The sequence below is a fragment of the Myripristis murdjan genome, chromosome 6 (genome assembly GCF_902150065.1).
Source record: "Myripristis murdjan chromosome 6, fMyrMur1.1, whole genome shotgun sequence".
NCBI classification, from domain to species: domain Eukaryota; kingdom Metazoa; phylum Chordata; class Actinopteri; order Holocentriformes; family Holocentridae; genus Myripristis; species Myripristis murdjan.
In genome coordinates, this window is record NC_043985.1 from 5,269,255 (window position 1) to 5,294,135 (window position 24,881).

The 24,881-nt window shown below is 38.7% G+C and overlaps 1 protein-coding gene across 1 annotated transcript in view; it reads right to left on the minus strand.

Moving 5' to 3' along the window:
* The window catches only part of tmtc3 (transmembrane O-mannosyltransferase targeting cadherins 3), a 53,797-nt gene that overhangs the window by 11,162 nt on the left and 17,754 nt on the right, over positions 1–24,881 (minus strand). The window contains exons 5-10 of the mRNA XM_030054580.1: positions 22,795–22,910; positions 21,703–21,875; positions 15,273–15,525; positions 8,639–8,787; positions 8,063–8,183; positions 7,747–7,858 (exon numbers count right to left, since the gene is read on the minus strand). Coding sequence (XP_029910440.1) covers positions 7,747–7,858; positions 8,063–8,183; positions 8,639–8,787; positions 15,273–15,525; positions 21,703–21,875; positions 22,795–22,910 — 924 coding nt within the window. The remainder of the gene's footprint in view (positions 1–7,746; positions 7,859–8,062; positions 8,184–8,638; positions 8,788–15,272; positions 15,526–21,702; positions 21,876–22,794; positions 22,911–24,881) is intronic.

Here is a 24,881-nt window from a genome sequence, read left to right on the forward strand (position 1 = left end):
TTTACAGGGGCAGGGTGGTTGCATCTAAAATCAATAAACGTCTTCGGTTTTTGTGACATTTAGCTCTAAAAAGACATCATTGCACCAATCTAAAAAATCATTTAAAACAGGGCCATGGGATGTTTCAGTGTCATTTAACAGGCTCACAATAACTGTATCATCCGCAAATTTAACAATGTGGTGCAGGGTCGGCCCGTGGCATAGGGTCCAGGAGATGTTCAGTTTTGCCCAATAGTTCCTTTTTGATTAGTTTTTCAAGCGATTTCATTATAAGTGAGGTCAGGGCAACCCGCCTGTAATTGTTTAGAGATCTAGGGTGGCTGATTTAGCAGCATAACAAAATAAAATAAATTCTGTGTAGAAAATGAAAAAATATTATGTTGAATAATAAAAATAAACTGTGCACTGTCTCTTAGCAGCATAACAAAATAAATAAATTCTGAATAGAAAATTAAATAAAGGTAATAAATTGTGCACTGTCTTGTCTATCACATGTGAAATATAAATAATGATGTAATGTGCCTCCACACGGGTAGTTGTGGTTGTTCTATAGTTGTTCCCAGGAAATGTAATGACAGGAAATGGGGAAAATGTTTTGCGCATCTATTCTAATATTTACGGTAACGATGCACATTTTGCGAGCAGCAGCTACCTCCGTACTGTAGTTACAGTAATACAGGCTCACTGATACAAGCCTAGCAAGTATCCTGCCAAATGATGTCGGCACAAGCATCTAGCTTTGTTGGGGAATATTTTTGCAGAGTAGACAGAGTAGTAGCGGCTCTGATAGCCTTCACGGCACGCAGATGCATGTAACGGCCAGCTTTGATGTCTGGAATGGATGTCATAATTCTTTATTCTAACGATCATAAAAATAATATAGCCTACTATATTTAACCTACAAAAAGGTTAGGCTGGCATATGTAAACAGATATTTACCTAGATTAATGTCTGACAATGACCTGGGCTTAGCTTCACGATCGGCTATAGGCCTTATCGATAAAAGATATGGTAATTTAAAAAAAACTTATTTCCTGGGAATCCTGGGAAATTTTTCTTCTTTTCCCGGGATTTAAAATAACTCAATTTTGACTTCAAGCTGGAACACCGCTGAGATGGTCACATAGCAAGAGAGCTCCAAGCAGGGGTGCCGCCAGGAATTTTGGGCCCCATGAAAACAAAAAAATATGTATATTTACTCGATGATGGTTTAATAATTTTATATTAGTTTTCACCTATTTTTTGGGCCCCTGTCAGGCAAGGTCCCTTGGAATTGTCCTAACTTTTCCCCCATATACAGCGCCCCTAGCTCCAAGTAGAACCAGAGTAATTTGAGAAATTCCCCTATACAAACTGAGTAAACAATTCCCACTGAATGTCTAAAGAAAGGGGATAGAAATCCTACCACCTCTCTGAACAGTAAAAGCCATCTGATGACAGGTGGGGGAGAAAGAGGAGCGCAATGATGCTACCTAGCAGCTAATAAGCTCAAGCTAGCAAACAATGAAGTCCATCCTGAGAAATGTCAGACTTGGAGATGATTCTGCGAGAACTAAGAGGGTTTCGCCAAGAAAACAAAGAACAATTAGAGACAATAAAAGAAGAAATCATGAAGACAAATACCAGACTGGATGAAGCAGAAGGGCGAATCGAGAAAGCGGAGGAGAGAATCCAAAACACAGAAGAAGACGTCACGGCCATGCTAAAGCTGCACGTTAAGCTAAATTGGACTCATCTAATGAGAAACCTGACGCAAAAATCATTAGCAAAAGATTTAATACTTGGATGCGTGAAATGGGGATTGTTGAAATGTGGAGAGAGATAAACCCGACGAGTCGAGAATACACACGTTACTCGTGCACTCACAATGTCTACTCACGCATCGACTACTTTTTTATGCTTAAAAGAGACCTCTTTCAGGTAGATAACTGTGAAATAGGACCCAGCACTCTTTCAGACCATGGTCCCATCTATATTTCAGTCTGCCTAAATAGTAAGACCAGGTCTAATCTCTGGAGGCTGAATTCAAACATCTTAAATTATTCAGTTATCAAAGAAAAAATTAAAAATGAAATTAAGTTATATTTGGAACATAATGACAATGAAGAGGTGGCCCCACCTATTCGATGGGATGCACTAAAAGTGGTGATTAAGGGTAAAATAATAGCCATCTCCTCATATGAGAAGAAAATTAGAGAACAAAAACTCAAACACTTAGAAGATGATTTGAAGAGACTACAGAATGAAAATCTCTTAATGATGACACCAGATCTAATATCACAAAACTAAAAAAGAATTGCTTTTTACAAAGTAACAATGTTATGAGGCAGGAGGAAAATCATTGAAACTCCTATCATATAAGTTAAGAAAACAACAAGCAGATAGAACTATTCACAAAATAAGAAACCCTGCAACTAAGGAAATAGAAACTAGCCTGGTGAAAATTCAACAGTGCTTCCAAAAATACTATAAAACCGTATACTCCCAACCACAAACAAATGATGACTCCCAGATTGAGGCCCTTTTGTCCCAGATATATCTTCAAAAGATCACAGATGAACAAAATAAAAAAAATAATAATATCTAAAATAACAAAAAAAGAAATTCAATCAGCAATAGGGAAAATGGAAGCGGGGAAGTGCCCAGGGACCGATTGTTTTCCCACAGAATGGTACAAAACAATGCAAGATCAACTAATTCCAATATTATTAAAAACGTTCAATTGGGTTTTGGAAAATTAAAATACCCCTCCCTCGTGGAGGGATGCAGTAATCTCGATCATCCCTAAGGAAGGGAAGGATAAATTGGAGTGTGGGAACTTTCGTCCTGTAAGCCTTCTAAATAATGATTATAAACTGTTCACCTTCATATTATCTAAGAGAATAGAACTGATATTACCAGAATTAATTCATAAGGACCAGACCAGCTTTGTCAGACAAAGACAGACCCAAGATAACATCAGGAAAACACTGCACGTTATGAGACAAGTTACACAACAAAAACTGGAGACAATGATATTAAGTCTGGATGCAGAAAAGGCATTCGATTCAGTGAGATGGTCACTTTTATACAAAGTATTATCAAAATTTGGCTTTTATACAACTATAATTGACACATTTGCAGCATTATTCCATAAACCAATGGCTAGAATTAAGACTAATGGAGATTTAACTAATTCAGTTATTCTGGAAAGAGGAATGAGGCAAGGATGTGATGTGTCGCTGCTCCTCTTCGCGTTACTTATAGAGCCCATGAGTCAGTGGATTAGGCAGAGGTCGAATAATAAGGGGGTAACAATGACATCCGGGGAACAAAAACTGTCCTTATTTGCTGATGATTTATTGATATGTATAACACAAGCCACACAGACACTCCCAAAACTGATGAAGTTGCGAAAGGAATTTGGTTTAATATCTGGGTATAAAATTAATATAAACAAAACTCATCCTGGAGGAAGCAGACACAGAACTTCCCCCATCATTCCAATTCCTTCCTAGCAGCCGAGGCCAATAAAAGGTGCCCTTATCACCTTTTTGGAGCCCAAAAGGTCTCCAACATCTTCACTCCCCACGTAGAGCTGGACGGGCATTCGTCAGTTCCGGCCTGTGAGACATCTGTGAGCAAACATTCGCCACAACTGTGGATTCCAGCTTGCCGTTAATGTCGAGCTTCAGTAAGATTGCTAGCTGGGTTCAAAGACCTTCTAACCAGATGGACATAGGTGACACTTCCCAAACCCCAGCATGAGGGTTCACACATCAGGCAAGGCCATTATGCATCATCAACAAATTAACAACCTTACATTCTTTGGTTAACAGAAACAACCAAAGACATACCTGACTGACCTACAAAGTAAGACACTTTACCCCCGGTCACACACGTACACACACACACACACACAGTCACAGGAAACCACTGGACGTTGCTCTCCTTGTTTCCAGACACACCCAGTGAAGAAAATGACTGCTGATCACCAATGGACCTCATTCCATGTAACAAACCCTATGTAAATGCTCTGTGTAAAGACCAGCAAAGGTTATGTGGATGCTGTGATAGTTACAAGAGCTATGCAACCATCTAATCTGGGGCATTGTGGGGGATTGTTAAAATCTGTCATGACTGTGTCTTACTCAGGATACTGGTTAATATGTCATGCCAGATGTCTTTCTGCTCATTACAATAAGGAGAAATTGAATGTAATGTATTGTTGAACATTAGACCAACTTAATTCCAGTTATTTAGGTTTGGAAACTTTTAATAAACACTGCATTCCGCTTTCAGAGGAGACTGCCCTTGTGGTACTTTTGGCCATAAAATTTGACACCCAATCGATGGCCCCCAAGTTAGCAGATAACAGAAACGTATCTCACTGGCCAAACAGTCCCATCCAGGAGGGTCCCCCAAAATGTGTTAAAACCACCATGCACCTGAGAATTATCTCTCTCTTTTGGGTCTTTTGTCTCTTTTGGAGCAACAGGCTTTTGACAACTCTTTTGAGCAAGTAACATATAGCAAATTTTGAAGCAAGATTTCTGTGGCAGGGGAAAAGGGCCAGAACACTGCAATTAAGAAAAGAAAAGGGGAGAATGGGCCTGCCCTGCTTAAAAGAATACTACTATGCAGCCCAGCTGAGACCTTTGGTCTGATTTCGTTTGACTGTATTTGCGCTTTGTGTGAGTCAACCCCTTTTTTAATTTGATTGTTGGAAGGTCAGAACAACCAAACTTATTGAGCTACTCAGTGATCCTATTTTATATTACTCCCATGTTTTATTCCAATCAATGAAAGTAAAAATGTGTGGTTAGTTGTTACCGTGACAATGCACATAAAGGGCAGTAAAGCGTGTCAAAATCTCCCGGGAACTCAGAAGATATGTTGTGTGGCTGCTTGTTGAAAGTAGTAAATATATGTTAATAGTTTCCACCAACTGGAATGTGGAACTTAGCCCATTACATTGGCCACAGGTCTTTGCAATGGCACGATTCACACAAAAATGGTTCAGTGAACTGAACTGAACTGATTTCAGTTCAGTTCAGTTCACTTTTATTGTCATTTCCATTATACACCTTCGCATACACAGAAACGAGATATCGTTCTCCAGATCATGATGCTCAACAACCACCCGGCAGTCACACTGAACAGTGGTAAAAGGCATGTCCCTTTCTGTTCCAATTCAAATTCTATGGTAAGATCAAAAGCCAACACCAATAAATGCCAATTCTCTCATAGACTTCAAACTGTATTTGTAACTCTACTCAAACTGTAACTTTACTCCAAGTCTTGATTTATAACTACTATGGTATACTGACCATAATATAATAGTATAATATTTCATAAAATATTTTATGAATACTTTCATAGTTTGAGCAACAAAATACATTGTGGGACAAAATATCAAATATAGGAGCCAAATATGTTGTGTCAAATTTAGTTGTTATTCCTTGTATATACTGTGGGTGTCGCTGTGCTGTCATTGTGCACAGGTGTATATAGGTAGTGATGTCACTGTTGTCGGCAGGTGTTTGGCACGGAAGGGCAAATGGTTTTTGACCGCGAGAGCGCGAACATGCTGGAGTGTGTTTGCTCGGTTTTTGTTTTGTATGGAATTGGACTGTGACACTGTTATCGTGCACTAGAAATAAATTGTCTGTTACGTTGCATCAGAAGAACAGCGTGCGGACATTCTTACTGAGAACACAGCAAGCAGCAGCGAATGCGCGTCAACCACAGGTTTTCCTGGTCAATCACCTCAGTAGCCAAGCAATAGGCTTGGCTCCTTCAATATCAAAATATCAATATATTGTGATACATTATCAATACAAATGTTCCAAGTACCAATATTTAAATTTTCCACTACATTTACAGACAATACATTTGAGTTCCTATGAGGCATATTTATTCCCTGCCTTTAGGTATTATAATTGAACTGTTCTGTCGTGTACATGTAGCAGTCGCTGTGCATATTAAAACACTGAAAAACACTGACTGACACTGACTGATTCCTGTTTATTAGATATTTATGTATCCTTTTCCAGGGTATTTCTCCTTTTTCAGTTACAAATATTATGATGTATCATAGCCAATTATCTTACAAGATATCACATATCGCCCAGTCGCCTGAATCATGATATCATCGTTATCGTGGGTGAAATATCATGATGGTATCGTATTGTTATGAAATTCATGTATGTTAATATGCTGTATCAACTTCTATTGTTTACTTATGCACTGTTCAGAGCCGAGTCACCACTGAAGTTATATACTTCTAAGCATGAGAACAATGTAAAAGGCCATCCTCAGTCATGCTGCTGTACTATGTTTTGACTCTGCTGATTACTGCTTGCAACTGCATTTTCCATTTGAACCTACAAAAGTCATTTGTCAAGTCAGCTGACATTCTTCCCAGAAGCCTTGCTCCCTGACCCAAACATGAGGTTCATGTCCTTTTGTTTTTTTTTGTTTTGTCTTTTTCAAGGTGTGCCTGAGCCCCTGTAATTGCCTCATTTTATGTCACCTGCTCAATGATTTTTATCTTTTCATGTTTTTTCCACCATAGTATTTTATTTAACACTTTTTCACTTTTTTGCCTCTATGTTTGAAAACTTTGCAAATAAATCAAACTATAACCCAAGTATGCAAAAAGGACATGAAAATCTTCATGCTTTATGCAGCTCAAGAAAAAAATGTTACCTTGTTGTGAAAACCCCTAAAATCAAATAAATTGTTCTGGGAACGAGTATGAAAAATAAATAGCTCGATGGGGTCACTTTGACACGCAAAGCTGAGGCTTGATGATTAGCAAGCCAGGAAATCCTCACCAGGTTAATGTGTTTACATAGTTGATCTTGGGGAAACACTTCTGGGTGGTGAACTGGCAAAGATTTTCGTGTCTCAACCACAGACACACTTCCTGCAAGCTACAGTAAGCCACACAGACATGCCAAGAAAAGCCTAACTTGTTCTTTATGTACAGTTTTGTCTATTAACAATGAATACAAGTGACTGGTCAGGTGGGCACAGTCATCCAAGTGTACTGCATGGCTTTCAACAAAATAAAACAATGTGCTGCCTTTTCGATCACTGTGAAGAGATTGGGGTTAAGGGGAATTACTATCAAATGAAAGGTCAATTACACAGATAAAATAATCTAAATTTCTGCTCTCTCTGGACAGTGTTATTAGATAACAACCAAAGTATTTTTTAACCCCACCCTTAGTCCCGATCGCAGCGACCGGGGTTCGAATCCGACCTCGGGTCCTTTGCTGCACGTCATTCCCTCTCTCCCCTGGCTTTGCTGTCTATCTCTACTGTGACTGCCAAATAAAGCAGAAATGCCAAATAAATAATCTTAAAAAAAAAAAAAATGTTCCTACCACTGACTGTCAGCCCAAAAATCACTAAGTCAGTATATTTATCCAAACACCCAAGCCTACATACTGGTGACTGGTGACCAACAAACCAAGTGATTTATACAGTCAATATGCTTGACAGTTATTCAAAATGAGCTGTGAGAGCAGCCAGCACTCCCAAAATTGAAGCTGTGGGTGATAAATTGACTGCATTATTACCACACTGTATGTCAGACTGAAAATAAATGGTTATATCTTGTTTGGGATCTTACAGTGTTCATGTTCACATCTAACAAGCCCTGGCAAAATTAAATGTTACTGCAAGTGTGATACCAACAACTCAATCACAAGGCTCAGATAGTAATGATTTATATAAGAGTGAATGTTTTTTTCTTACCTGGCTGGACTCGAGTGGCTTGTAGAAAATACCGAAGGGCTTTTTCGTAGCTGTTTTGGTTCTCTAGAGCATGGCCAACATTATTCCAAAGCTTGGCATTGTTTTTGTTGACCTGAGGAGGTGGACGAAAAAGTATGAGCTTGTTTTATTTGCAATGACTGCTAAGTCAAAAGACTGAGAAAGCTCTTACACACATTAGTAACGTGTTTTATCATAAGTTGGGAAACTGTTCTGTCACAGGAAAACAGGCAAAATATGCTGGAAGAGTGAGTCATGATATGCTGGCAATGGTTGCCTAGTTGGCTTTTCATCCTACCTTTAGGGCAGACGTAAACAGTGTGTACTCAGACTCCCAATCCCAATTCCTGTTAAACGTTTTCACTGCATGTGTGGTAAGTAGCACTCCAATCATCAACCAGGAAATCTTTTTCATGTGTCTACACAGGAGAGTTTATATTACAGATTTTCTGCTTGCAAACTGCACACATCTTGCAACACAATATACCTATGTTCAAATTACTAACACATTTAATGGTTCAGAGTCACATCTAATATTCTGAGTAACACCAATGTGTTCTTTTTATTTAGCAATAACTGAGTAAGGTAACTCATGTACTTTATGTACAAATATAATATCCGGTAATAGGTGTGTGGCTCATTTTCCAACACTTGTGAAAAAGTTGATCAGAGCAGAAATCTTGTTTTCTGTTCCCTTATTTTTCCATGAGCCAAGAAATGGTAGAAATACGATTTCCCTTGCTTGGCATTGTAGACAACCAATATTACAATATTCTCTTGGACAAAGACACTATTCGTGAGTCACTGAAGTAAGGGAAAGACAAAAGGGTCTACAGTTGGAGCATTAGGATGGTAATTCTGGACAAGCACTCACCCTTTATGTGAGACAATCCTGAATCCATGTGCCACCAGCACACAGAATCCCATACTGGGCACATAAAGAACCCTTTCTGCCACAACAAAACCCACAGGGAAGAAGAGGTTGGACGCAGGAATGAAAGGCAGTACAATCAAAGAGAGAGCCTTAAGGAGAGAGAGAAATAAAAAAAAAAAACATACAAAAACATCAAACTCCACATGACGGTGACAAGGACCTGGCATTGTCTAAGTGTACTTGTAACCAGTTAGAAACAGTTTAAAATAGTAGTGCCTTGGACAAATAGGAGGCATCAGTAGATTTTTTTCATGCACAGCATATGGGTACTAGTGCACCATGCAAATTGGAGATTTCAGGTGTCAACAAAGGAGGGCAGAAAAAGAATCAACTGGGTATTTCTGCAGTTCAGGGATGCCAGACTGTGTTACCGTGCTCTGTTCCTGACACTGATGCTCCAAAATTAAAAGTTTTCAGCTGCAGCTGGGACCCTTACGTCTTCTAATGAAAGCATTTGATAAGTTCTGTCAGGGATTTTAAGGTCCACCGGTTCATTTATTTGAGCTATTTGGCATTCAAATGTTTGGGCAGCTTTAACTAGACACTCTGGCTAAGATATACCCAAAATGTAAATTATAGTGATGAGGTTTGGTTTATGGTGCTGTGATGCTGTCTGATACCTTCACTGGCTGACTGTGATACCATGACTCATGATGCATTACATTAGCATGAGGCATTAATAATTGCTAAATCAACAATGCAGCTAATGGGGAACATTCTCTGGCAACCACAAATGGTTTGGCTGAACAATGATGTCTGTTGTCACTAGACGTACCTTAAAGAAAACCTTTAATTGCAGTAACTAACTAACATTACCATCAGCATGTTTGACTAATGTGACCAAAAGCAAAAAGATGATTTATGATATACCTAATGTTGCCCAAATTGTAAACCAGTGTTGATCAAGATCGTTGGTTTTGAGAGCTGGCACAGGATGTTTTCAGGTCTGACAAATCTGCTCATTAAAAGTGTGAATATAGTGTGTATGTGTATGTGTGATGTGTATATATGACATGTTTTATAGGAACTTAAATCATAGTGTATTACACCATATCAAAATTAATTTGGGTTGAATCAAATTCTCCCAGGTCATGGACAGGATACATTTGAGTTACAGTAATGTGCTTTATACTGGGAGAAAAAGGTGGAAAAAACTTGTAGGAGCACATGTTTATTTAAAGGCCTCTTATCACTGAAGTGTTTTTGGCTCCAAAGAGAATGTCAGATAAGATAGGTTTTATGAAGCTGGTTACTGATGCTTGGATACTGATCTTACAGGGTCAGGATACTTGTATGGATCAGATTAACACAGTCATCTTTTTCAGATTATTATTTCTGGGAGGCATTTCTGCTTTATTTGATAGTGACAGCAGAAAGAGACAGGAAGGGCAGGAGGGGGTTTGCACTGGATTTGAACCCGGGCCGCTGCGGTATAGACTGAGCCTTGACATCTTTAAGTGGAAAACATGACATGAGAAACAGAAAACATATGAAGATGGTTGTTCCAAAATGACACATCCACTAGAACAAGACTAAGAGACAAACAGCCCTGCTAGCAGTCAGTACAAGACACCAGAGTGATTTATGGGCTGTCTAAAAAATTGTTGAATTTGTTGTTGTTAGTGAAGTGCATTTTTTAGCTGAACATAACAAAGGCCAGAGCATAGCTTACACTGGAGCTTATATACCTCTGTATTAATGTGCATGTCATTGCACCCCCCGCACACATTCATCCTGTTTAGGTCAAGCAATCAGAGTCAAGAACGGACATAGGGGAGACTGGGGTAAGATGAGCCATTTTTCATATTTAGGATCACTACATCAAGGCAATCATAGTTTTGTTGCTAACTAATATATCTGCATATATTTCAGGATGTTGTGCATCTCTTCAAACAAACAGAATGAGTGTAAACATAACTGTTTTCATAATATAGCATGTCCAAAAAAAGTGGTCTCGTGGCACAACTTACCCCGTGTATGGGGTAAGTTGAGCATAGGAGCGGGGTAAGTTGAGCCGTATCCCTACTCACCCCCCACCCTCCTCTCCACCTCCATCCCACCCCTCCCTCACCTTCTCCCTCCCTAAATAACAGTCACTTCTTCACATTCATGTGTATTTTTTTTTTTTATTAAACACAATTCAACAGGTACACTAAACAGCTGTTTTAACATGCCTTAAAGTGCGCTTAGGAAGAGAAAATTAACAGCTGTGTTTTTGGAAAGAAAACACTAGAACACTAGTTTCTTGGTGTCCTTGCTGACAGTAAGGTCAGTTATGAACATATGAACGTAACACATTTGGTGGCAACGGCCACCACTGGCCCCCATGTGCCCCCATGCCCCCATGCCCACCGGGCGCATGGGGGAGGGTTAATATTTATTTGATATTTTAGACATATAGGCTACAGCCAAAATACACTTACCCCATACACTTAATAAGTAATTAATATTTATTATTTTATTTATTATTTAATATTTAAGACATAGGCTACAGCCAAAATACACTTATTAAGTGTATGGGCCTCCGGCTCAACTTACCCCTGGCCAAATGGCTGAACTTACCCCAGAGCTACCATTTTGACTTTTTTACTCCTCACAGCTAAAATGGTGCACTTTTATGCTAGGTTTATGACCTCACGTTGTAGCTCATAGATACCACAATTGATGTATAAAACAAATTTAAAATGATCTATTTTGGTCTTAACACAATTCTCATGAAACTGATGATAGACTGAATTCACTTTTAAGAGTAAACAATGTTTTTTTGGAAATAAATATCTAACCACTTTACCCATGTGGTTCTTACCTTCACAGACTCCATGAAATGATGCCTTCCTCCTAAATATTTGGTCACATGATCAATATTTTTTATCGTTTCCTAGCAACAGGGGGTGGCTCAACTTACCCTTTGGCTCAACTTACCCCAGTCTCCCCTATAATACTCTGAGCGAGCTGTGCTGTGACTGACAGGGAGCAACACTTATCTTTTCCTTGACATGGTAGGGGAACGAATAATCAGGTTGCTAGTGGTGGGATGGTAGGATAAATGTAGCTTACATTCAACTTTATCTTAAGGTTCCACAGCTGTTTGCCGTTTATTGACCAAAATCATAACCAAATTAGTTGTTTAATAACCTAATTGTTGCCTTGACCCCAAGATCAAACCTACAGGAGACCTGACATGTTTTTTTGTTGTTGTTCTGTTGTTGCTGTGTACTGTTGGCATTGCTGCAACCACAACGAGCCTTCCCTGCAGACAGTCAAACGCCCTTTAGCTGACTGCTGATAAATTCTCAAATTGACCATCATAACGTTAAACTGGAAAGTATGTACAAGTAAACAGTGGGAAAATATATTGACATTTAGATGGACTAAATTATGTCCAACAAAAAAAAGCACTGCTTCTTTTTTTTTTTTTTTTTTTTTAAATCAAATTGAAATTTAGAATATTAAGCCCTAGTGCAAAGGTATTACTTGAGTTGCATAAAATGCTCTTAATGAGGCTGGATGCTGAATTTATAGCGGTGAGAAGATGTTTGCATCAGAGTAAATGGTGCAAATGGTGCAAACCATGTGCCACTCAACTCTGCAACACTTCCGTAAAGCATTGTTGTTATTAAAACCCTCCTCCTGGTGGCTATCTAAGACTTAACATCCAATTCCTAAATAGGAAAAAATAAAGGATAAACATTCAGCACTGCTGAGGTGGATCCATACATACACATGTGCATATTTGCCTATTTGCTTACTTTCCAAAAATGTCTAGCTCTATTCTATTAGCTGAAAGGGTGGCCGTTTATGATTAAGCTAGGACCCTGTGGGTCTTTCAGGTCCAGACAGATAAATAACCAAGGGAGAGAAAACAGAGGTGATGACAGAAATAGCAATGCCCAGTGGCAGCAACATAAAGAAAGGGGAATGTGAGAAGCTGAAGCACTGTCAGGGGCTGAAAGACATGTTGGAGAAGATGTGGAGACTGATGGTCGGTGTGACCCTAGAGGTCATAGGTGTACTCGAGGCTGTGGCCTCTAAGATGGGCAAATGGCTCCAACAGATTCCAGAAATAACAACTGGCATTTCTGTCCAGGATACTGCCGTTCTAGCCAACACCTAAAATGCTGTGCAAACCACAAACTCTCAGGTTGTATGGGGACTCCAGACTATGAAACACAGACACCACCAATATGTGTGAGAGGTTAAACAGACCTACATAATTGATTGTATTGATTGTAGTACTGGTTGTATAAAATGTTTTGTTTTGTGATCTTTTAAGTTGTTACTATATACTGTGTTTTATGATCTGTATTTTGGTATTTGTTGTTCTTTTAGGTGCTGTTTTTAGGTTTTAATACCTTCACCACAGTCTCCAGATGACAATTAGGCAACCTTGGCTAACTGGCATATTTACATTTTAAATGTTGATTAATGTGTACTGTCCATGATAAATAAATAAAAAAACAGATACAATAAATTGGATATCATACTATATTAATTCCAATTAGCTATCAAAAATGGAGCAACATAACATCAAGTCTGTTATTTGTCTGACAACATACCAGTCACCACACATGGGAAAAAACCCTTTCCATTGTTCTACCAGATGTTTGCTCTAGTGAGGTTGATAAGTGGCCAACAGCAAATGAATGTGGCTGTACTGGCAAGCTCCCAATTGTGGATGTATGTAACTGTGAATCAGTGTGTTGCTGTGGGTGTTGCTGTGGGAAAAAAAAACATGTGAGCCGAGTTGAGCTTACCTGGATAAATAAAAGCTCCAGAATGTCACAAATATCACTGGTCGTTTTGAGGGAAATCTCTACTTAAGCAGGGGCATCAAAACATACACCGATTAGCAGCTTTGTCAGCTAAAATAATGAAATTAATATATAAATATTCTGGCAATCTCTATTTCAGAGAGGTTTGGAAGAGTGTGTGTAATTTGAGACAACTGATGCAGAATGACACTATTATGTAACATGTTCCAAATTGATCTCAGCAACCAGAATAAACAATACAAAGGTCATTATTCGGATTACTTATGTTGATTTGTAGTTCCCTTTTCTCAAAGGGGAGCTAAGATCAATACTGTGAGGAAGTTTACTGACCTTAAACTGAGAAAGTCAAGGGCCTATTACACAACAAATGGTAACTTAGTCCCAGCATCACAATGAACAACCACCATAAATTCATCCCTTCCTTTTATCTATCCTCAGCTGATCTGGCCCTCACAAGCCATTCATGATTTCCTTGTTGTAATAGGTGGATTTTTTCTTATTACAAAGCACATTAGTGATTATTATTGCTTTTTTTTGGGGTTGTTTTTTGGGGAGTGTTCTGATTATGGTCTGCATTCTCAGCAGAATTTCAGCTTTTGCTTTGAGCTTCAGTGTGCCTTAATAAATGTCCCAAGACTTTGATAATCATCATAAAATAGGTGGAAAAAACAAAACAGCATTAGCATGAGGATCCAGATCCAAGGCACACACTAGAGCTGAACAATTTATCAAAATATTATCAAAATCAAAACATGGCAAAGTACAATGTCCAAAAGGCAGGAGCTGCGATTTGACTGTTGTAAATATTATGGAGCTGAAGAGATGCCCTGGCCAACAAATTGTATTTTCCAGATGTAAGACAAAGTGCTGTTTTGTTACAAAGCCCACAAAAATCATCATTATTTTCAAATGTCTTTTCTGTGGAAAAGAAAATTATTCTGCAAAAATTCTCCTACTAAAATCCTGAATCATATTGTTATATCATAATCATATCATACCCTAACTGGAGCAGAGTTCTGCAGAGTGCAAAGTAAGCCCTTTTAGAGCAAAACACAAGGCCTCTCCAGTTTATCTACTTCTTAGTCTTTCATTTTATTCTTTGAGAGTGGACATGGTTTGATAACAACAAAAAATATGATTGTGCTGTGCCAAATGTTAAGTAAGGCAGTGGAAAATTTAGTTAGGAACACCAGTCCTCCTATTGGAAGTCTGGATCCCTGCATTCCCTAGATTTCTAAAATTAATTAGCCTACATCGAGATCAGAGTGAAGACCACTGTTGTTCTTGAGAGGCAAAATTGTTGCTGTACCTTGATTTTAAATGGGTTTAAAGATGTCATGGTAATGTTTGGCATGTGTAGTTCAAAAAGTAGTTACAGTGTTCTTCCAATCAGTGAATACAACACTCACATGTACATGTGTGATGGCATGTTCAGACAAAATGCTAAATGAACTTTTGTGCTACGGATTCGAGTTAGAAAATTTCAACATTTCCGTGTCATTCATGTATTCACGTGAGCAGAAATTCATGATTTTCATCACTCAGTGTGAATGTGTGTTTATTTGTGTCTTTGCACCGACTTTGCCCCAAAGTCGGTAGCTCACTTGGTGGACTGTGTACCACTTATCGAGGCTGAGTCCTTTCCCCAGCAGCCTGGGTTCAAATCCATGCCTGGAACATTTGTTGCATGTCATCCCCTCTCCCTCCCTTGCCTTTCCTGTCTCACTCTACCGTGGCTATCAAATAAAGCAGAAATGCCAAAATAATCTTTAGAATTATCCAACAAAATTCCTTCCTCTCACCATGATGACGATCTTGGCAGAGCTGTGTCTGTAGCGCAGGCTGTGGTAAGCTAGCAGGCCCAGCATCGTGTAGAACAATAGGGTGGCCAGGTTACGGGGGTCTAGGGGTGATTCCACCAGAGGGATGGTGCCCATCGTCCAGTCACAGCAGAGCTCTGAGGGATTCAGCAAAAGCCATGCATTCACAGGAAGTAGGTAGTTGAAGGTCAGTTGTCGTGTGGGAGTGGGGCTGACTGCTGCAGGGTTATCAAATCTACAGACACAAAGAGACAAAGAGAAGTCCAGTTAATCGTCAAATAAAGCATGAGGGCGGCAGAGCAAATGAGAGCGAAAGCAGAGTTTTGTATAAACAAAGAATTCTGCATGGGAGAACATACTGTAAATACTGGTGGACATACATAGCAGTTCTGAGAGAAAAGTTACTATATTTTGCTGGAGCGAAGATTGACAAAACCTTCAGCAACACAGCATTACAGAAGAATACTGTGATTACATGAGGATTACAGTACCACAAGTGTTTCCTTTTATACCTTGTTCTCGGTTTAAATACCATCAGTGTTGTGTGCTTGTAGCTTGTAGCTCTGCTCTGTGCTGAGGGCAATAATGAGCACAGCAGTAAAGACAGATAGGCAGTGTGATGTTCATACTTAAAGGACAGGTTAAGTATTTTCAACCCATGTAATATTAAAATGCTGATACCCATCATTTGTAACAGTACAAAGCATATCACTGACACAGTCCTACAGGCCACTCATTTTCAGCCTTGGAAACTATTATAAATGTCCTTTTTGAAAACAGGAAACTCACAGCACAGTCAAATATGTCTTCAAAGTGTCAACCCGCCAAAAAAAAAAAAAAAAAAAAGTTTATGAGCTTTGCTTTTTAACAGGGGTCCTAGAGTGTGCTAGATTTGTTGTAAATGGTCACTGAAAACTGCTTAGAAACATCATGTCAATGTTACCTCTCGGGCTGTAGACGGAAATTAGCTCTTTAGCTCTGGCGTCAAGCATCTTTGCTCATTAAGTTTAATGTATTTTGTACATGGCCCCTGATGAGATAAACCTATAATTAAAAAATAAGTTAAATAAATGAAAATATAAGGCTTCGACCCTGCTTTGACCCTCTGGAGTGGAAGAGCAAAGCTTGGGGAAATCCCCACAAGACACCGGCTATGCGGTGCTGTCCACCAGCTGCGAACAGACTGCAGCACCACTCTGAGCAGCAATAACAGACCAGAGAATGTGTGTGTGTGTGTGTGTGCAGTTTTTGAGTAATCGGAATAATGTAGCATATATAAATGTATTACCCAATTTCCTGCCATAACCTGGTTAGTCAAAATGATATGATTTCATTTTTTATTTTGTGGGCATTTCTGCTTTATTGCATAGTAAAACCGGAGAAAGACAGGAAAGACAGGGTGGAGAGACAGAGGATGACAAGTAGCCTAGGCGGAAACTGATATCAGGCTACTGCAACAAGGATTAGTAGCAATAATATTTTGCACCAGTTCAGCCACCAGCATGCCCACCCTGTAATTTGTTTAATGTGACCCACCTTTAAAATCCAGCCAAATGTGTCAAACAGCTTGATTTCTGTCTCGGTAAATATCTCGAAGCACGGAAAGCCAGCGCTGCTGATCTGAAGAATAACAGTGATTTTGAGATGAAATCTGTTTTTTATAAGTAAGTTCATCCCGAGGAGGATGCCCTCACACACCGTTACATGATACAGCTTTGCTTTGCCTATCTACATATCTGGAAAAAAACACAAAAAACAGATATGCACTATTAGTCCAGTCATTTTATGAAAAAACCTAGGACAAATTGCAAGAGAAGCAAACTCAACTGATTTTGTATCCTCAGTTTGTCCTGAGTGAGGGGGAAAAAGTCCCAAGAAATCCCATTGGTGGAAAGTTTTGAAAATCACCTATTTATGACCACAAATTACCAAAAAACACTGTTTTTAACACACAGGGGAAAGGGGTTCAAAATTTTACTTTCAGATATCACTAAAAAAATTCACAAGTTGATTGCACACACAAAGACAAGAAAAAAAGTCAATTGCAAGTTCTTTGAATTATTCTGTTTACACATGCATATCACACATTATCTGTATTGTCTATATTTAAACAGTGAATTAAAAGGTTACTATATATACAGTAACCTTTTAATTCACTGTTTAAATGTCTCTTCTGGCATTTATTCCTTATATTCCTTATTAGCGCATATCAAATCAGATAATGTGTGATATGCATGTGTAAACATAATTCAAAGAACTTGCAATTGACTTTTTTTCTTGTCTTTGTGTGTGCAATCAACTTGTGAATTTTTATAGTGATATCTGAAAGTAAAATTTTGAACCCCTTTCCCCTGTGTGTTAAAAACAGTGTTTTTTGGTAATATGTGGTCATATACAGGTGATTTTCAAAACTTTCCACCAATGGGATTTCCTGGGACTTTTGTTCCCTCACTCAGGACAAACTGAGGATACAAAATCAGTTGAGTTTGCTTCTCTTGCAATTTGTCCTAGGTTGACCCCAATTTTGGCCTAAAATTACTGGACTATATACCAGTACATAATTAATGTCAATACAAAGGCATCTGCTTTGCCCATTCAAAAACAACTCTGTCAATATGATAACAACACAAATACTTGTGCGTGAAAAATTAAATGCTTGAATTTAGAGTTTTGTGGAAAAATGAACGGACAGAATTTTGTGGACCAATGAACTGACCAACAGAGCGAGATGGCGGGGCTAACCCACACCACTGAAAAAGGAACCTCTGCTGAGACCAATGATGGTTCCCACAAGTGTCCACAACAAACGGTTCATAAGTTATCAAAGGGACATGGCTAAAATGTAGGGGGTGGGGCTAACTCGCACCAGTGAAAACAGCGAGGGTAAAATGAAGGAGGGGGCACGAGGGTCATATTGTGTTGAATCACTGGGGTACAATGATATATAATCTGGTCTGCACTAGCAGAGAGGCTCAATAGATGGCGCACAATCGTAGAATGCCATGGCTCCCCGCTTGGAGTGCACCGAAGAGGACAACATCCCTTTATTTCTAGCGCCATCTGCTGTAAGCCTCTAACATCGCAGCCCCAGTTGGCATGTGTCATACCCTATAGCTCCCATCAGGTTAGAGACCATGACTCCCTCTTCGTTTGACAGCCTTGCGTTGAAACCTAAGATGTGTCTACAAGAAATGGTTCATGAGTTATGGAAGGGGGCGTGGTTAAAGTGTAAGGGGCGGGGAAAACCATCACTAATGACAGTTTTGCGCGTGTATGTGTATGTGTGTGCACGCGTGTGTATGTGTGGCGTATTGCTGTTGTTGTCGTTGTTTCTACAAAGTTTGGCCAGATTACGTGAAACCTTTTGTTATAGGCCACTCCCACTACCACAACACCTTTTTGCCAATGAGCAACAGTTAATCAGCTGCCAATATTTTCACTAAATATTGTGAAAATCTGTGAATCCACGTGGACCACTGGCAAGAAAACAAACACACCTTCACACACACACCTGAATGCCAATTTTCAGACTTTGACCTTCATGCAAAATATCAGTGAAAGCTGGGGTGAAAGCTGTGGCCACCAAACAGTTGGGAAATTTTGTGGGCCAACTGAATGACAGAGTGAGCTACAGTGCTGTTGGTCACAGCTAAAACAGCCTTTATTTCACTTCTGAACTTGGAAAAACAGCATTTTAAAATGTAAAACATACAGTCACAATAAACATGTTTCAGCACAGTCTTCGTCACCATCCCTCAAGCTGTAATCTGTCTGTCTTCAGTGTTTAAGATGAGCACCTCCAGCTCATAACTGAGAACCGCCATAGAGTGAGTTCTAACAAGATTAAGAGGACCCCCTCTTTCAACATCACAGATACCAATCACATCTAAGACTGTGGTAATCTGAATTTGCAGTACTATTATGACTGGTGGTTTTTTTTCCCCCTTTTTTTGGTCACACAAATTCCTCGAGACAATCTGGAGACAGCTTTGGGATTACTGCTTCTGAGGATTAGTATATCTAGACTAATCTTGTGGAATTTTATCAAATGCCATCAGGTTGTGTCTGTGTGGATTCCTGTACAGACAATTTAGATAGACTCAATAAATACTTTATCCAATAGGGCTATTAACATTTGGTGCATCTCCATGGTGTTTTGTCTGCTCAGTCGCTGGGAAAACAAAATTACTAGTTCACCTAAAACTCATTACTGAAATTTCCCTTCTGGATGTGTACAGTTAATACTTTTAGGAAAGCCGTTAGACCTTCTTAAAAGACAGACACCTGGGTCTTGATCAAACTCAATCTGTGACTTTTGCTGCATTTTGCTCTTCCAAAATACCTTTGTACATTTACGCACGTCAATACTGTCGGCTCTTTTTTATAGTTATTTCAATTTACATAAAACATAAAAATCTCACAACCTTTCTCCTTGGCACCTATTTGCTTTATATATACACATTTAATTACCTTGCATTTCACTGTTATACATCATGGGGATAAGTGAATAGAAGGAAAGGATGCTTATGACATTTGTTGTCGAGGAATTTGATCTTATTTTACTGTGGTATTCATTTCAAGTCACTCTAATTAACAGCAACAGTCATGTAAATGTTAAATTTAATTCAAAGTCGCGCAAGGCACTCTGCGCTATAAATTAAGGCAAAGTCTGTTAGTCACACTCGGCAACAGCTGTAACAGGAACTAAAAAAGCATGGAAAGATTTTCTACTTCAGTCAAATAAGTAATGTCATTATATAAACCATTACATAATTTAAAATAAATTAAGAACCAGACAAGTATAATATGTTTATATTATCTTGCATCCATTTACATTCAAATACTGACTTATAATGTATTCTTCCTCACTCAAGGAGCAAAAAATGTCTGTTCTTGTTATAAAGATGAGATGCAGCAGCTGGGGGACCAACACCAAACGTATTTAACCATAGACCGAAGAGCAAGAGGTACCAGAAGCACCTGAGACTAAGGGCACACAAAGGTAACATTACCAAACATTAAAAGACTAACTAACTAAAATACACTAAAAACGATTCAAGAGTGTTGGAGGCAATTTACAAGTGACATTTAATTTAATTTAAAGTAAGACTTTAAATAGATTTTAAACAGGATTTGACCCTTCAAATAATAAGTCCCTTATACAGGGCTTCAAGCAAGAAAATATGTCATACCTTAAGTAAGCGACAGGTCATGGCATGTGTTAATTATTTTCATTCAGAATATTAAGCAGCTTTTTTTTTATTTAAAGAACTACTAAAAAAAAAAAAAGAAAAAAGAAAATCATTAGCAACACTGTCACACTGCAAGCCAATATAAGACAACACATTTCACAGAATCTATACTCTTCTGAAGAAATCTATACTCTTGTAAGAATATATGTACACTTAAAAGGATATTCTGTATGAATCTAATTAGCTGTTGTAGTTAGAGTAAAATTAAACTTAAGTAAATGGTGCTGAAAAAGCTAAAAATGAGAAATATAAGCAGGCTATTCTACAGTCTGTGTTTTTTTTTTTTTTTTTCAGATTAAGAGTGATACACATCCTGAAATGTTATACACTGTAAGTCTGTTAACACGCCTGTTACCTTTAAATTTACTCTTTTATAAACTGGGGTCAATTTGATCCCTACAATTTAAAACTCCAGAAATGATTAAAATAAAAATGTTGCACACTGAAAAAATATCATCACATATCATAAACCTATCATTACCCATTTATCTCCATTAAATTAGGAAAAGTGATTAAACATGAAGCAAAGAAACATTGTTATTCATGTATTTAGAGACAAATGGGGTTAGACTGACCCCAAAGATAACAGGAGGGTTAAGTTACAAACTGATGTGGCTAAGGGAAGTTTCAGAGAAACACAACACACACTCCTTCACACAAGATGCCACACTTGCTTTGCCTGGTGGTTTGCTTTGCTCTGTGCCGACTGGTTGAAGAACCAGACAGGAGAGCACAAAACACACCACTGAAGAATCTTCTGAAAGAGGCTTGCAGTATTTAGTTGTTCAGGATTTCATCAGCTGCTGCCTAACTCTGCTCCCCGAACCACTAGTCACATGGTTGTTGCTATGCGAGAATTTTAATTAATTCATTAATTTTTCATAGGCTGCAAACTTTCACCCCTTATATGCAACAAGAATCACTGTTGGTGGTGATATGTGTGTAGAAGCCTGGTAGGGTAAATAACACGGAGAAATACCTGTGGAAGGTTACAAGGCTGAAATGTTTTGTTTTTATTTTTTTTCCCATTAAAATGTTTTAATGTAGAAACTGCACGCAAAAACTTAAATTTTCTCTAGTGATGTCCAACAAACCTGAAGCATGTCCAAATCATGTTAACTGCATATAGTAAATGTGCACACATAAACGTGTGAACCTACCTCGTGAAAACAGGAAGCTGGGATTGGATGACTTGGACCCTGACGATGACTAGCAGAAGGGTGCTGATGATCAGGACAATGAGCTTGAGTAGTGTTTGCAGCACAGCATAGGGGAAACCGTCTTTACCCCGCAGTACTTGAAGAAGTGTGTCCAGCAGCATAGGCAGGGTAAACTGAGAGCAGTAACGAGACAAAGAGAGGAGGGATTGACAGGGTTGCTATACAATTTCGGGGTTAAAATTCAATACACTTTCTACCCCTAACTTTAAAGACTTTAAGTCAGTGTTCAATGTAATGTATGCTAATGATGCCTAAGTAAAATTACATCCATGTCACTGTATAGCCTAAGATTGGGAGGTTATATAATTATGTGTATGATATTGTAAGTGTAGGGGGGCTGAAAAGCAAAAACCAACAAAAACAAGAGCAAAAACAAAACAATACAAATAAATAAATAAAAAACAATTCCAATTGTGCTATTTCAAAAAAAGTCCACTCTCTTGCCAAAAGTTTCCAAATTTGCACTGGAATCCTGTGCAAAGCACAGTTGATGAACCTCGTTTCTGAAGAGCCACAGAAGAAAAGAGAATCCTCATTGTAATCAATGATGGGGCTCTAGTTCAACTCAGCATTTAATGGAATTTAACCCCTACAGTCCAAAGATTATACAGTTTGAGGACTGTCTTCATGTCCTGTCTCTTACAGAAAAACTCACAGAGGAAGGCCCCAACGCTCTAAACTCAGACAATGGCTGCACTATGAAGCTTAAACAATGGTGAATTGATATAGCTGCATGAGATATTATTTTCCTTTCTGCCATAGATTCATATGTAGGAGCACATAAATACATTTGTGAAATCTAAAATCAAGCTATCACAGCTTTGATAAGCCAGAGGCTGACTGGGGAACAAAGGCAAGGAAGCAGCTGCTTGCCATCACTCCTTTTCAACAGCCAACAATATGTTTGGAATCAGTTATGCAAAAAAAGAAAAAATAGTACTCTACAACTCAAAGCCAACCACAGTTTGTTGTTGGAGGCATGACCAATTGTGAGTGATACTAACAAAGAGTGACCAAGGTTAGGAGCCTTACCCCTTGTGCAACAAACACCTCATGAACACAGCAGATTCCGATGACAGTGATTCCCTGCTCCTTACATAATGTTGCTGCAGCCACCAGAACCACAGTGAGAGCGATGGGGGTCCAAACTGGAAAACGAAGAGAGATGTCAGCAGCAGTCATTCCAAACACAACAACGTCTGACAGCAGTTCATCAGTTATTTTGACTGAGTAAGTCTAAGCAAAGTGGGCAAACTCTCTTGGGGTGAATGACAGACTAAATCCAAGGGCAATAGTTGCTCAGCTCTTGGCTGCACATGATTGACAGGGAACACTCCTCAGTCAATCAGCAGAAATATCAGTAAGCGAAACTGCCCAGGTCAAATGAGGCTGAGGGTGCTAGTAGGTGCGTAAATGAAAATAGGTAAAAAAAAAATTTCAACTTCACTTCAGTGAGACACCAACCCATGTTCCAGTGCAGCTACGTAGCAGCCATCAGTAGAAAACTGTGGTTGTACGAGACAGCTTCTGAAACAGTCATTTGAAATTGCGGCACTAATTACACACTAGTTGGGTTAGTTTTGCGCAACCAAAAACTGGAAAGTGAAGACAAGGGAGAAAAAGCAGACCTGACGATAGCATAATAGGATGAAATATTTGTTTACATGAATGAAAACCTTTATTGCCTAGAATGGAAAGTGTCTTGCACACAGTGAGCACTTTTTTGCACCATGTCAACTTAATGGAACCCTTTTTTCTATGTCAGTTTGTTAGGCAGTGATCAAGCAATGTAGGCAGTGGTAGCAGTATAATTCCTATTGTTCCTTTTGGTTTGGGAGCCGTATGATTGATCATGCAAGCATTCTCCAGCAGAGCTGAGAGCAGTGTGTTTGTTCTGTGGCACTTGGAGCTGAACTTCATTCAACTTAAAGCTGAAATGTTACTCTGGTCTATGTCAATTCAGTGTAATCTGACCGGTTAAAATGGTCAGGATCTAATAAGGTGGGATGTACAACATCAGTAATGTGTAGAGTGGCAGCCATAGACGGAAATCCCAGGGGGGTCGGGGGGGACAAGACCCCTCCATCCATAAAGTTGTCCCTCCCAGAAAAAAACATTGTTAACACTAATAAATAATTTTGAATAATATAGTAATATTCACTGAAAGCACAATGCAAGCGGTGCTAATTATAAATGAAAAATGTTGTGTGTTTTTAAGTGTTAAAAATGTATGAGGGAGAGGGAGGACAGACCACAGGAGGAGCAAATGCTGAGCTTTTTATTCTTTCAAAAAGTCTGTCAGGATATTAATGTCAGAAATAGTTCATATTTTACTGATATTTTGAGTTTGTCTCTAGATAGATAACTATTTATTTATTTATTTATTTTGCATTTTAAGTTGCATTATTTTATGGCATAGTTTCATTTCATTTTCTTATTTAATCTAAAAGGGACAGTGTACAGCTCAAACATATACTGTATGTCACCATTTGATGCCACATCTTGCTTTGTTTTTTGTTGACACTACAATAAATATGTTTTTTGAAGAATAGTTTGATGTAGTTGGATTATTCAAGGTATTTCCTCTAGTTTTAGAGCTTATTTTGAGTTTTACTTCTTGTAAAGCTACTTTGATGGACTGTAGTGGAAACAGAACAGTGAGCAAAGAAATTTGGTTAGAGAATTATTGCTTTTAATACCATTATTTAAAACATATGAACATGCTGAGGGCTCAACACTGTACGGCAAATTTCAAAGGAGCGTAAGAGAGAAAGAGGGAGGTACAGTCGTGCCAGACAGCAATTTTTTCATGCCCCCCCCCAACAATTACTCTCAGAAATTTTGCTGTTTATTGTCCCCCCCAATAATGAAATGGGATTTTCGCCCCTGGTGGCAGCTCAAGTTAAAGTTGATGAGACTCTCATTAACTAGTAACCAGATGGAGCACAGTGTTTCCCATACATAGACCAATGTGTGACGCAGCGCCACACAATCAACACCAAGCGCCACAAATTGATTCTGCTTTTTTTCCCCAACGCGATTTTGAAATATCAATATCTTTCCGTTCATTCATCTCTGCATAGCGCTCTTTCTCCCTGTCATTCTCGTTCACACACACA